This window comes from Chlorocebus sabaeus, chromosome 19 (genome assembly GCF_047675955.1).
Source record: "Chlorocebus sabaeus isolate Y175 chromosome 19, mChlSab1.0.hap1, whole genome shotgun sequence".
NCBI lineage: Eukaryota > Metazoa > Chordata > Mammalia > Primates > Cercopithecidae > Chlorocebus > Chlorocebus sabaeus.
In genome coordinates this window covers 6,656,978-6,669,543 of record NC_132922.1, presented here as the reverse complement: position 1 = coordinate 6,669,543, position 12,566 = coordinate 6,656,978, and the positions used below count along the sequence as shown (strand labels likewise).

Sequence of the window (12,566 nt, the reverse complement as noted above, 5' to 3'; positions counted from 1 at the left end):
CCAGCTTCTGGTGGTGGCCATCAGTCCTTGGTGTTCTTGGCTTGTGGCCACATTTCTCTCTAGTCTCTGCCTCTGTCATCATACGGCCTCTTCGCTCTGTCTGTTTCTGTGTATATTTCCTCTTCTAATAAGAATGTGAGCCATATTGGATTAAGATGGGACTCACTATAATCCATGATGACCTCATCTGAGCCAGTATCTGCAAAGACCCTTATTTCCAAGTGAGATCACATTCTGAAATTTGTGGTAGATACAAACTTTGGGGCACCCTCTTCAGTCCTGTGTACACACATGATTGCAGGGGATGTTCCCTGTTAATTATGTTCCTTCCAGTTGCATGCCTCACCTCTCCTGGCTGCAAAGCATAGAGAATCCCTTTGGGGAAACCTGACCTGGGGTGTTTCTCCTGAGACCCACACAAATGCCAACCCTCAGGGCCATGTGGAGACCAGAGGGTGGGAGGAGGAGGGGGACAGGTTGTGGCTGCTGAAAGGCACCCTGCGCAGGGTCCACTGCTGTGCACTCACCCAGGCCTGGCATGCATGTTCAATACCACCCCTCCTTCTCCTGTTGCTGTTTTCTAAGATGATCTCTGACACCGCAGCTTCATCTGCCCTGTCAGTGCGTCCTTCCTCATCTCTCCACTGCCTGATTTTGTGTGTTTATTTTGGGGTTTTCAGAAGCGGGAAGGCCTGCTGCATTCCAGCCACATCTCGGAGGAGCTGACCACAACCACAGAGTAAGTGGACCCCTGCCTTGCCCTTCCAGGCCCTGCTGCCCCGAGTGAGCAGGGCCCCAGGCTGCCACTTCAGCCAGGGACGCCGGCACATGTGGGGCTGCTTCCACTCCACGCCCCTTCACTGTAGCATGTGATTCTCATGCTGGTTCCCACCCCAGCTCTCCTCCCTCTGCACACTTTCTTCAGAGTTTTTAACATTAGAACTGAGTTACCTTCCACAACCTTTGAATTTTTTCATTCCTTATCTTAAAAGGTGAGCTTTAAGAACATTGCAAGGTGGGGCAGGCAGAGAGAGTTCAGGATGATTAGAGAGACCCATTGTCTCGGTTCATTTATCCATCTACATTAGCGCCGTCAGAGGCAAGAGTTGCATGTTTAAACCAGAACTTTCCTTTGACAGACACTACTAAGCCATCTCTTATCTCCTAGAGAAAGCCAGAGGGCAGGTGTTCAGAAGTCTAAAAGTCTTCAAATCTATTGAAAATAGCAAATCAAACAGTATCTGTGGTATGTGGTTTTAAGGACTCCTTGTGATAACCTGCTAAGAATCTTTAGAATTCACTGCATTTGTGCCTCTTGACTAAACCTGTTTCAGATGAAAGAGAACATTTAAAAATTGATTGTCTCAGCTAATCCATCAGCTAAGTTCACAGAGTGATTAATTACTGTGTTGTGAATTCATGGATGGTATTTCAAAAATCGTAACTGACACAGGAAACCACTCGTGGCTTGCAAGCTGTCAGGCAAGATGATAGGACAGTGGAGTGCAGGCTGACGCATGTGCAGAGGCCCATGAAGAGGCCTCCAAGTCTGCCCCAGGCCCGTGAAGGGAACAGGGAGAGCTGGAGGAGGGGAGGATGAGAATGTGGTTCTGTGCCCAGCACAGTAGGCCTTTGGCAGCAGCTCTGCCTATTCAGCAGTAGGAGAAGGGCTGCTCACGAGGAACTGGGATTGGGCTGGTGTCTTAGTTGTTTATTGTTGTGTAACAAGTCACCCCCAAAGCCGAGTGGCTTAAAACAACATCTGTTTCATTTGCTGCTCACAATTCTGTGGGTCAGCAATGTAGGCTGGGCTCAGCTGGGTGGTTGTTCAGCTAGTCTCGCCTGGGGTTGCTGATATGATGCAGACACCTGAAGGCTGGTTGGGGGCTGGGGAGGCAAGATGGGCTCCCCCTACCTCTGGTGGTTGGTGTTGGCCTCCCCTGGGTCTCTTTCCTCCTCACAGAGCTGGGCATCTTCCCAGGGTGCCCTCAGAGTCCTGAGAGAGTGAGAATGCAGCTGCAGGCCCTTTGAGGCCTTGTCTTGGACCTCCATACCTATATCCTCAATTCTGTGAGTCAAAGTGAGTCACGGGTCATCCTGGATCAAGCTGCAGGAAACAGACTCTGCCTCCTTGTGCAGGAATGGCCTGTGCACATTGTTGGGTGGTGGGCATGCTGTGATAGGAGTCCCCCTCTAGGTGAGGGGGTCCCATATGAGGATAGCACAGAGGAGCTGGGGCCCCTGCCATAAAACTAGAATGGTCCAGAGACAGAGAATGAGCAAGTGGGTGGGAGAATGGCCTCAGCTATTCACCAGTGGTAAGTGGCACCGAGGGCCCGCTGCATGCCCGCCTCCCTGCTGGGTCAACAGAAACACTGAGAGGTAGGCTGAGTGCAGTTTCTCTCCTCCAGGGTGACCCATCCTGCTGATGAGAAAGGATGCATCCACAGGCATGCACAGTCCAACACAGGCATGCACAGTCCAACACAGGGGACGTGCCTTAGGACCCTAAGGGAATTTCCAGGAGGAGGGGAGCACCCCAAAGTCAGGGCAGGGGAGATTCCAGTGGAAGCCACCTCAATCAGATACCAGACAGCACTGAGCAGTAAGGAAGGGAGTTGGGATTTTCTAGCCTGAGTCAGCATCCCTCTGCCAGCCAGGGCCGGGATAGAGGAGAGGCTGGGTCACCTCTCCAGGCTGATGCCCCAGGTGGGTTTTCCTCAGGGCTGGTTATCCCATCCTGGTCTCCTGTTCCTTCCCCTCCCCATGGCTGCAGAGGCTCTGACGGAACATTTGAATCATCGAATGTCTGCTGAAAACCAGCAGCCCAAAGATCCACTTTCAGTTTCCTAAGGCAGCATTGCCATCTCCCATCCAGTCTCAGTGTTCCCCTTTCTCTTTCAAGAGGTGGCTATGAGGTCACCCCTTCCAGGAAGCCCTCCTGTCTGCCAAGCAGGAGTGCTTGACTTCCTGTTAGTTCCCGTTGCCTCTGGACACATGTGACCAACATTGAAATATTGGCTTACCAGGTCTTTCACTCCCAGGCATCTTGAGGGCAGGGCCACATAGTGTTTATCTCCAGGGGATATTAATTACTGTATCTGCACAGCCTGCACATGGTAGGTGCTCAAGTAAGTGCTTATTATATAAGATGGAGCCAAAGGACTTGAGCCTAGAGAAATTTGAGAACAAAATAAAGACTTTCTTCCCTCTCGGGAAGGAGTGCATGGAAAGGATCTGTGCACTCACTCACTGGGAATCTTTGAGGAGAAGCTGCTCACCACTCCCGTCTCCCTCATTGCTTCCACTGCCGCCTGCCTGAGATCAGGGCCCGGCCTTATGGTTCCCCAGGATCCTTTAGTTCCAAAAGTCCTGCAAGTACATTGTGTTTACTCCTGGAAACATGAGTAACCTGCAACCTTGTGTGTTTGTTTGTTTGTTTATTTGAGACAGGGTCTTGCTCCATTGCCCAGGCTGGAGTGCAGTGATGCGATCCCAGCTCAGTACAGCCTTGACCTCCCAGGCTCTAGCGATCCTCTCACCTTAGCACCCAAATAGCTGGGACTACAGCGCATGCCATGACACCCAGCTAATTTATTTGTATTTTTCTTAGAGGAGGTTTTGCCACTTTGGCCAGGCTGGTCTCCAGTCTTGCATTTTTTTGTTGTTGTTTTGTCTGTTTGTTTTTTGAGACAGAGTTTCACTCTTGTTGCCCAGGCTGGAGTGCACTTGCGCAATCTCTGCTCACTGCAACCTCTACCTCCTGGGTTCAAGTGATTCTCCTGACTCAGCCTCCCAAGTAGCTGGGATTACAGCTGCCTGCCACCACGCCCGGCTAATTTTTGCATTTTTAGCAGAGATGGGGTTTCGCCATTTTGGCCAGGCTGGTCTCGAACTCTTGACCTCAAGTGATCGACCCACTTCTGTCTCCCAGAGTGCTGGGATTACAGGCGTGAGCCACTGTGCCTGGCCCAGCCTGTGTTTTGAGCATTCCATGGCTGCTGGAAGACTTGTTGTCTGCTGAAATCTTCGTATTAACCACTGTCTGATTTAAGTACCTCCCCTCCAAACAACATTAATAGAGTGGTCAATGTGCAAATAGAGATGGTGATTGGCTGCTGATTTTGTACAAACGTTAATAATCCACACAAGCACCTCTCGTTTATCATTAGAGTGGGCTGGAACGTAGCACAATGTGACTTGCATTCTTATCAGTAGGCCTTTACCTGGGCAGTGAGGGCCCAGCTTTCTTTTTTTTTTTTTTTTTTTTTTTTTTTTTTGAGACGGAGTCTCGCTCTGAGGCCCAGGCTGGAGTGCAGTGGCCAGATCTCAGCTCACTGCAAGCTCCGCCAACCGGGTTCACGCCATTCTCCTGCCTCAGCCTCCCGAGTAGCTGGGACTACAGGCGCCCGCCACCTCGCCCAGCTAGTTTTTTGTATTTTTTAGTAGAGACGGGGTTTCACCGTGTCAGCCAGGATGGTCTCGATCTCCTGACCTCGTGATCCACCCGTCTCGGCCTCCCAAAGTGCTGGGATTACAGGCTTGAGCCACCGCGCCCGGCCGAGGGCCCAGCTTTCTGGCTGGCTCTGTCCCTCATCCTCCATGTGCTGGTTGTGAAACTGCGTTCTGAGTGACCCGTCTCACGGCTCTCTCTGTGTTCTTGTTTGCAGGATGATGATGGGCCGGTTCGGTAAGTAACCCTAGGGAAAGTGGGGAGACGGAGGCGTGTTAGGGCTGCCCCAGGAAGCTTCCAGAGAGTATACGTGGTCATCTGGGGGGAGTGGGAAACTGGGTGGGTCTTACTGCCCCCATAGTTCTGGAATCCTAGGGAAAGTTCACAGCCCTCTGCCGCCTTTCCGTATAACGGGCTTGTTTCTCAGAGCTGAGAGTGGCTGGGTGGTGCTAGGAGGAGTGGGGTGGAAGGCTGGGTGACCAGCTAGGGGAGCGGGAGGGGCCTGGGATGTAACACTGGCTGGAACTGTCAGGGGCTAGTGCAAGAGTGGTTGAGGGTAAAAGGGAGGGAGGAGAGGCGGCCAGCACAGCGTCATTAGCTGGTTGGAAGAGAATGGCTCAGCTCTGTGGATGTCCTTCCATATGTGTTATTTCCTCCTGGAAACCACTGGTTTAGAAGACTTCCTTAGAGTCGGGCAGCTGGGGCTCAGTCCTGGCTGGTGGCCTGTGGCCTGTCCCTTCCTCTCTGCTCCTCATCTGAGAAATGGGAGTATGAAAGGCTCTCCCCAGGCAGGAGCTGCTGTGAGGATTGGGTGAGATCACAGGTGAGTGCCCTGCTTGGCCAGGGGACAGCCCTTTATGTGGGGTAGTTTTATTAGTGTTGGTTTTCAGTGGCTATTCCCAAAGAGAGAGGCAATTACTCTGCCTTCCCCCGTTAAAGCCTGAGACCTCATCGTTATCTCAGTGAGGGATGGCAATGTTTCAACCCTCAGAGCTAGGATACCCCGGCCCTCAGCCTGGCCAGGCTCAGTGCTTTGGGAAGCATTTCAAAAAGAGAAACCTCTTGACCCCCAAATACCATGTTCTCCAGTGAGCAGGGAGGGGAGAACAGCTCTTACAAGGAAAAATGGAAACCAAACAGAAGTTTCCCACCTGCCTCTCCAGCCTGCCAGCCCGGAGCTGATGTCTGTCTTTTTGGGACCCTTGGGGTGGGAGTGTCACCCCCTGAGTTCTATAGAACGAGGGCTGGGCCAGCTCGGTCATAGGGCTCTGTAACCTCAAAGTTATGGGGACCAGCTAGGATGCCATTGCTGCTTATCTGTTGTATTAAGATTCTCTAGAGGGACAGAACTAATAGGATAGATATATACAAAGGGGAGTTTACTAAAGGTATTAACTCACACGATCACAAGGTCCCACAATAGGCCTTCTGCAAGCTGAGGAGCAGGGAAGCCAGTCTGAGTCCCAAAGCTGAAGAACTTAGAGTTTGATGTTTGAGGGCAGGAAACGTCCAGCATGGGAGAAAGATGGAGGCTGGGAGGCTAAGCCAGTCTAGTCTTTTCACGTTCTTCTGCCTGCTTTTTATTCTGGCTGTGCTGGCAGCCGATTAGATGGTGCCCACCTAGATTAAGGGTGGGTCTGCCTTTCCCAGTCCACTGACTCAAATGTTAATCTCCTTTGGCAATACCCTCTCAGACACACCGAGGGACCACACCTTGCATCCTTCAGTCCAATCCAGTTGACGCTCAGTATTAACCATCACGCCTATGGAGAGAGGAAGGGGCTCAGATCCTGCGGGGCTCGAATTGAGAAGAGGCAGCCAGTGTGTGTCCCCTCGGCTTTCTTTGCTAGACCTTAAGCTGTGCTGAGAACATTCACAGGCCTTCACTGTTTTTTGTTTGTTTGTTTTTTGTTTTTTTTAAAAGGATAATTCCAGCTCTTTAAAAATGTCCCTATTATTAAAAAACAAATGCAGAAAGAGAAAGAGAAATGTCCTGTGGTCCTGTATATAGTTGCTGAGGGAGGCGAAACCACAGTGGGGTCACAGCTCATGGGGCCAGGACGAGGCATCTCCCCATCCTGCATCTAGGTAGAGGTGCACTTTGGGGGCGCAGTGCCCCATTCTGTCACCTCCTCTCCACCCTTTCTTCCTGGACGAGGCTCAGAACCCCTTTGGAATTGTAGAGGCCTAAAGATGAGGAGAGGGCCGGGTGTGGTGGCTCATGCCTGTAATCTCAGCACTTTGGGAAGCCCAGGTGGATGGATCATGCGGTCAGGAGATCGAGACCATCCTGGCTAACATGGTGAAACCCCATCTCTACTAAAAATACAAAAAAATTAGCTGGGCATGGTGGCGGGCACCTGTAGTCCCAGTTACTGTGGAGGCTGAGGCAAGACAATCGCTTGAACCCAGGAGGTGGAGGTCGCAGTGAGCCTGGATCACGCCACTGCACTCCAGCCTGAGTGATAAAGCGAGACTCCGTCTAAAAAAAAAAAAAAGAAGAGACTGGGTCCCTCAAGCATTTTTGAGCCTTTTTGGTTTTTGTGGCGCTGTCACTTTTGTGCTTGGTTCGGGCCTCGTTGGAGGTTTAGGGAAAAGACAGTCTGGTCAGTTCAGTTGGGAGCACATGGGCCTCAGGCTGTGTGTAGCACCCTGTGGCCTGAGGGCCCAGAATCCTGGCCCCAAAGCCCCTGCCGCCCCAGGAATGAGCTTTCAGGTCTGGTGTGCAGGGCAGTGGCTCCCTCGGTAAGAGCCAGGTGTCACGTGTGAAAAGTGCACCCAGCTGCCACTCCAGGGATGGGAGGACTGTGGAATCGCAAGACCAATTTGTGCAAGAGGCCGATGGAGTTGTTCTTGTTACTTTGTAGGCTTTGTGAAGCTGTGCTTGAGAAAATGCAAACAGGCTATTAGTCAGTGACAGGCAATTAGTTCCACCCCCGGCCTTGCTGCTTCTGCTGACGCAGGTTCTGAAGTCTCCTGGTTACCCAGCCTGGCACCCTCAGGCACAGCAGGGCATCTGGCCTGGCACCCGCTCCTGTGGGGGCAGCAGCACGCCTTGTCTTGGCTTCCCTGCTATGCCACTCACCTCCTTCAGCCCCTGAGAGCACCCCAGGGCGCTCTCTCCCCCAGCAACCTTTGCCTGAATGCTCTCCTTCTAGATTACCCCATGGCTCACTCTTGCAGTTCTGTCAACTCTTGGTTCAAATGTCACTAATCAGGCAGGCCCTCTCTGACTCCACTGCCCCAAACTGGCCTCCACTGGCTCTCCTCCCGACCCCTGCCTTAGTTCTTTCTGTTCTCATGTGATGCACCAAGCAGCGAGACTCTGCTCATGGGGAAGGCCTGGCTCCTCTGCCCTGCGCCACTGTTTACACAACGAAGCCTACAGGTGTCTGGCAGATACTGGTGCCGGCAAACTTTCAGGGGCGCCCACAGCCCCTGCCTTTCTCCTTTCACACATGGCTCCTTAACCGAGAGGTGCTCTGTGGGCCAGAGCTGACCTTTCCTCAGGGTGCACCCCACCCCTGACCAGAGCAGCCAGCCCTGGCCACAGTCTGCACACAGCAGGTGCCAGATGTTCTAGGAGCTTCTGGAAGGCTGGGCTTTGCCAGGAGCGGTCTTCTGGGCCTCAGTTTCCCCATGAGCACCCTGAGCCAGGGAGGGATGGGGGCTCCGTTCTGCCCACTCCCCATCATTCCAGCGAGGGAGGTGGCTCTACGGGTCCTTGCTGCTTCCTGACAGCATCACTGTCCTGGCCGAGGTGGGTGAGGAGGCTTCTCTCCACAGAAACGAGTCCCAGGGGGAGCTGGGGAGGTTGCGGCCTGGTCTCCATGGCAACAGGTGAGCTGGTGCAGCTTCTCCATGGACGCCCTTCCCCTTCCAGGGTCTGCCCTTCCCCCTTCTGGGTCTGCCCTGGGCTGGAGGCCCTACCTGAGGCATGAGGGGAAAGAGGGGGATGTTCCTTCCTCACCCTCTTCCCCCTCATTATATAATTCCTAGTAATACCCCTTCAAATCTCTCCCATTTCTGCTAACAGGGCTTGTTCCAAAAACTCTGGCTCCGTCCCATCAGCCCTGGCTCCTGACTGTGCCCTCCACAACTCCCACATTGCAGGCCACAGCCCCTGTTAACCCCTCTCACAGGCCACCTGGCTCTTGATCCTGCTCTGGGCTTTCTGGCATGTCTCCTTGTGCCTGCTGCTCCCTTGGTGAAACGCCTTTCCTCCTCCTCTTGCCCCAGCAAGCCTGGTTTGGACCCAGGCTGCTTTGTGAAGCCTTCCTCAGGTCCCCCAGCCCTTGGTTCGTGGGTCCCAGACTCGGGTGCCTCCAGGGACCAGGTTGATAATATAAAAGAGGAGAGTAGCTAGATTATACAATGATAGCATCAGCTGCCCCTTCACCCTGGGGTGGCAGTGGGGAGTGGTGGGGTCTGGGGCAAACTAGAGAGTCCACACCCCCATCCCCAGGGGCAGCTCATTGCTGCCAGGTGGGAGTGCAGGTTCCCTGTTGTCACAGACTCCAGTTCTTCAAGAGAAGCCAGAAGTTCAGAACTTTTGCACAGACCTTCCCATTTAAGAACTGTTGACTCTGGCCAGGGACCATGGCTCACACCTGTAGTCCCAGCACTTTGGGAGGCTGAGGCAGGTGGATAACTTGTGGTCAGGAGTTCAAGACCAGCCTTACCAACATGGCAAAACCCCGTCTCTACTAAAAACAAAAATTTTTATGCATGCCTGTAGTCCCAGCTATTCAGGAGGTTGAGGCAAGAGAATTGCTTGAACCCGGGAGGTGGAGATTGCAGTGAGCCAAGATCGTGCCAGTGCACTCCAGCCTGGGTGACAGAGTGAGACTCTGTCTCAAAGAGCAAAAACCAAGACCAAAACAAACAAAACAAATAAAAACTGTTGACTCAAATGAAAACATTACAGGGACCAAGCTGAGCATTCCTGCAGGTTGAACCTGGGCAGCCCTGGCATGCTCAGGTTGGTTGACCCCGTCTGGATTCCTCTTTTCTGACCCTAACAGGGTTGCACTACCATAGTTTACTCTCTCTCCCGGCCCTCCCCCGAGTCTGTGCCTCTTCCAAGAGCGGGGCCCCTCCTTGTTTATCCCTGTGATGTCCCCAGAGCCTGCGGAAGCTCTGGGGGGCAGGACAAGAGGGAGCTGTAAGGACTGAGGGCCGACAATGCTCCTGCCAGGCTCCGTGCTCCTGCCTCTACTCACTGCCCCACTTAGTTCCACACCAAGGGCGAGGCAGGGGCTGTCACAATGCCGCCTTTACAGACAAAGAAATGGGCTTGGAGAGGGAAGGATTTGCCCAAAGGCATGGGGTGTGAAGTCGGGCAGCTAGAACAAAATAGGATCTATTTTCGTTCCCAAGGCCAAGCACATCACAGCAGTGCAGTATGCTTTCTCTGTCTCTCTCTCTCTCCCAGGTCAGGGTGGTCCCTGGGGAGGCCCCTGGGTACCCCTAGACAAGTGGGAGGAGCTTCCTACCCCACCCTCTTCCTGTCAAGCTGGGCCCCGCAGCTCCTGGGGCTGCTGCTTGGGTTGGGGTCCCAGCCTGGCTGGTAACAGAGGGTCCCTCCGCTGGACTCGAGCTTCTGAGCATGCTCTGCCCCCAGGAACCTGGAGGATGGAAGTTGGGGACCCTAGGTCCCTTCCAAATGCCCTGGGTCCTGTGCCCTGGGTCCCCAGTGCCCATTTTCAGAGCCCCCGGCCCCTCCCTGCCATGTGGACCGTGTGACGTGATGCCAGTCCCCCGGGTCCAGGGGCGCAGCAGCCGGCGGAGAGGCCTCTGCAGCACCGATGCCTCCCTAAGTGGCTTGACTCTGCCAGCCCAGCGGTGGCCCAGCTAAATATACCCCGGCTGACGTCAGGCACTCTTCTGCTCCTGGGGTTTTTCTTAAGCTGCATTTATAGTTTGCGTACTGCTTTGTAAAGATTTCACTTTTTTTTTTTTTGCTCCTTAGCAGACTGTCTTACTGAGTGTACTCTGACTTAGATGATTATGAAAATAATTTACAGCTGCTGCACTAGGAAGCTGGCGTGTGTCCAGAGGCAGGGGCGTTTTGGTCAGTGTCGGTCTTTCGGTGAAGAAAACTTCCCTCCCCTCCCCCCAAACACGCACATGCACACTCATGCTCACACATGTACACACATGCACACACATGTACACGCATGTGTACACATACGCTTTCCTTCTCTCCTTTCCACTTCATTTCTCACCACCTCCAGAAGGCCAAGGCAGAGGCTACCTGGGCTGGGCTGGGCAGGGGGGTGTGAGCTGCCTCCTGGGCCCAGCCTGGGAGGAAGGGTCAGCATGCTTCCTCTGCGAGGAGGCCTGGCCGGCTTCTCTCCCCCGGCCTCTGGCTTACTTGGGCCTAACCCCTTTCTTCTCTTTCTGGGCTCTCTTTGTCTCTCTCCTAGGCCAGGGCAGTCCCTGAGGAGGTCCCCCTAGGCCACCCCCTAGATGGGCAGGAGGAGCTTCCTACCCCACCCTCTTCCTGTCAAGCTGGGCTCTGCAGCTCCCCAGCGCTGCTCCTTGGGTTGGGGCCCCAGCCTGGCTGGTAACAGAGGGTCCTTCCTATGGGCTCGGGCTTCTGAGCATGCTCTGCCCCCGGGAACCTGGAGGATGAAAGTTACCAGCCTGGCTGGTGACAGAGGGTCTCTCTGCCGGGCTTGGTCCTCTGAACATGCTCTGCCTCCGGGAACCTGAAGGATGGAAGTTAGGGGGCCCCGAGTCACTTCCAAATGCCCTCCTCCCCATCTCTTCTGCCCCAGCAGTGATGCCCCACAGCTCTGTGTCTACCTGGAGGCCTCAGCCTTCTGCTTGGGGTCCAAGTCTCTGTCCCATATGCCCCCGTGGGACCCTCCCTCCACAGCAGCAGGTGCAAAGGCTCTGAGGCAGGTGTGCACCAGTGTCAGCAGGAGCAGCTGGGAGGCTGGTTGGTGAGGTGAAGTCAGGGAGGGTGTGTGTAGGAGGATGATGCTGAGCCTGAGTGTCCCATGGCCCGTGGGAGAAAGGATGGATTTTATCAGAGTGTCCCATGGCTCGCAGGAGAGAGGATGGATTTTATTCTAAGCATGCTAAGAAGCAGTTGGAGAGGTTTAGTTGTGGTGGGAATGGAGGGGGAACCAAATGATCCTGTTTGCACTTGGAAGGGTTCACTCTGCCTGCTGGGGAGAAGGGCTCAGGGGCCAGGAGTGGAGTAGGAGGCTGCAGCTGCTCCCAGGCGAGGGGCAGTGAGGCGTCACGGGGAAAGTGATCGGATTCACAGGCGACATTTGCCAGTAGACAAGGGAACAGGGAGAATTCAGAACACCTCAAGTCCTGGGACGTGGCGGGTGCAGATGCCAGGTGCCGTCTATGTGTTTCATATGAAAAGGTAAAAAGCGGGTGGAAGGGACCCTCTGCAGCCTCTAGTCCACGCTGCTCTGGTTGTTCCGAAGCACGCTTGCTGGCCTTGGTTTGGCCGGGACAGATCATCAGGGTCAGCCCTTTCGTTCTGGTAGGGATTGGAAGAATTCTAGGCAGGTGTGGGAGTTGAGACTGAACCCCCTGAGGGATCAGAAGCTGGCAGGTCCCCGGATGGCCCGGGATTAGGGCAGCACCGCGGGTTTCCATAAACACTCCTTCGTGTCTCTCTTTGCATGTCCTCAGAGCGGGATGCCTTCGACACGCTGTTCGACCACGCCCCGGATAAGCTCAGCGTGGTGAAGAAGGTGAGCTATTGGTGGGATGTTGGATGTGCTCTCCCATGGCTCACAGCTTTTTGACAGCACAAATGCCTGCTGGGAAGAAGGTGGGAAAATGTTTGGAATCTCAGAAATGTTTGCCACATGGATTGAAATGTAATTACAGTCAAAAACGTAACCACAGTGCATAAAATTAGCGCCTTTTAACTCAACATCGCTGCTCCCTGGGTATCTTCCTGCCCGCCCTCTCCAGTTCTGTTAAGTGAATTACCCAGCCAGCAGTTCTTTCTGACTCGAGGCCTTTCTTCAATGTGGAAATGTTTTTAAGCATGTCAGCCTGCTGCTCTTGCTGGCCTCGTTACCATCCACAGCCTGCCCAGTAAACACGCAGGCCTGTGCGGCTGAGCCGTGCCATT

At 53.9% G+C, this 12,566-nt stretch overlaps 1 protein-coding gene across 6 annotated transcripts in view; it reads left to right on the top strand.

Annotated features, from left to right (window-relative positions):
* Positions 1–12,566, top strand: part of PARVB (parvin beta) — a 157,660-nt gene that overhangs the window by 124,376 nt on the left and 20,718 nt on the right. For all 6 annotated transcript variants that reach the window (XM_073006623.1, XM_073006621.1, XM_073006625.1 and 3 more), the window contains 3 exons: positions 681–739; positions 4,671–4,690; positions 12,116–12,177. In XM_073006623.1, coding sequence (XP_072862724.1) covers positions 681–739; positions 4,671–4,690; positions 12,116–12,177 — 141 coding nt within the window. The remainder of the gene's footprint in view (positions 1–680; positions 740–4,670; positions 4,691–12,115; positions 12,178–12,566) is intronic.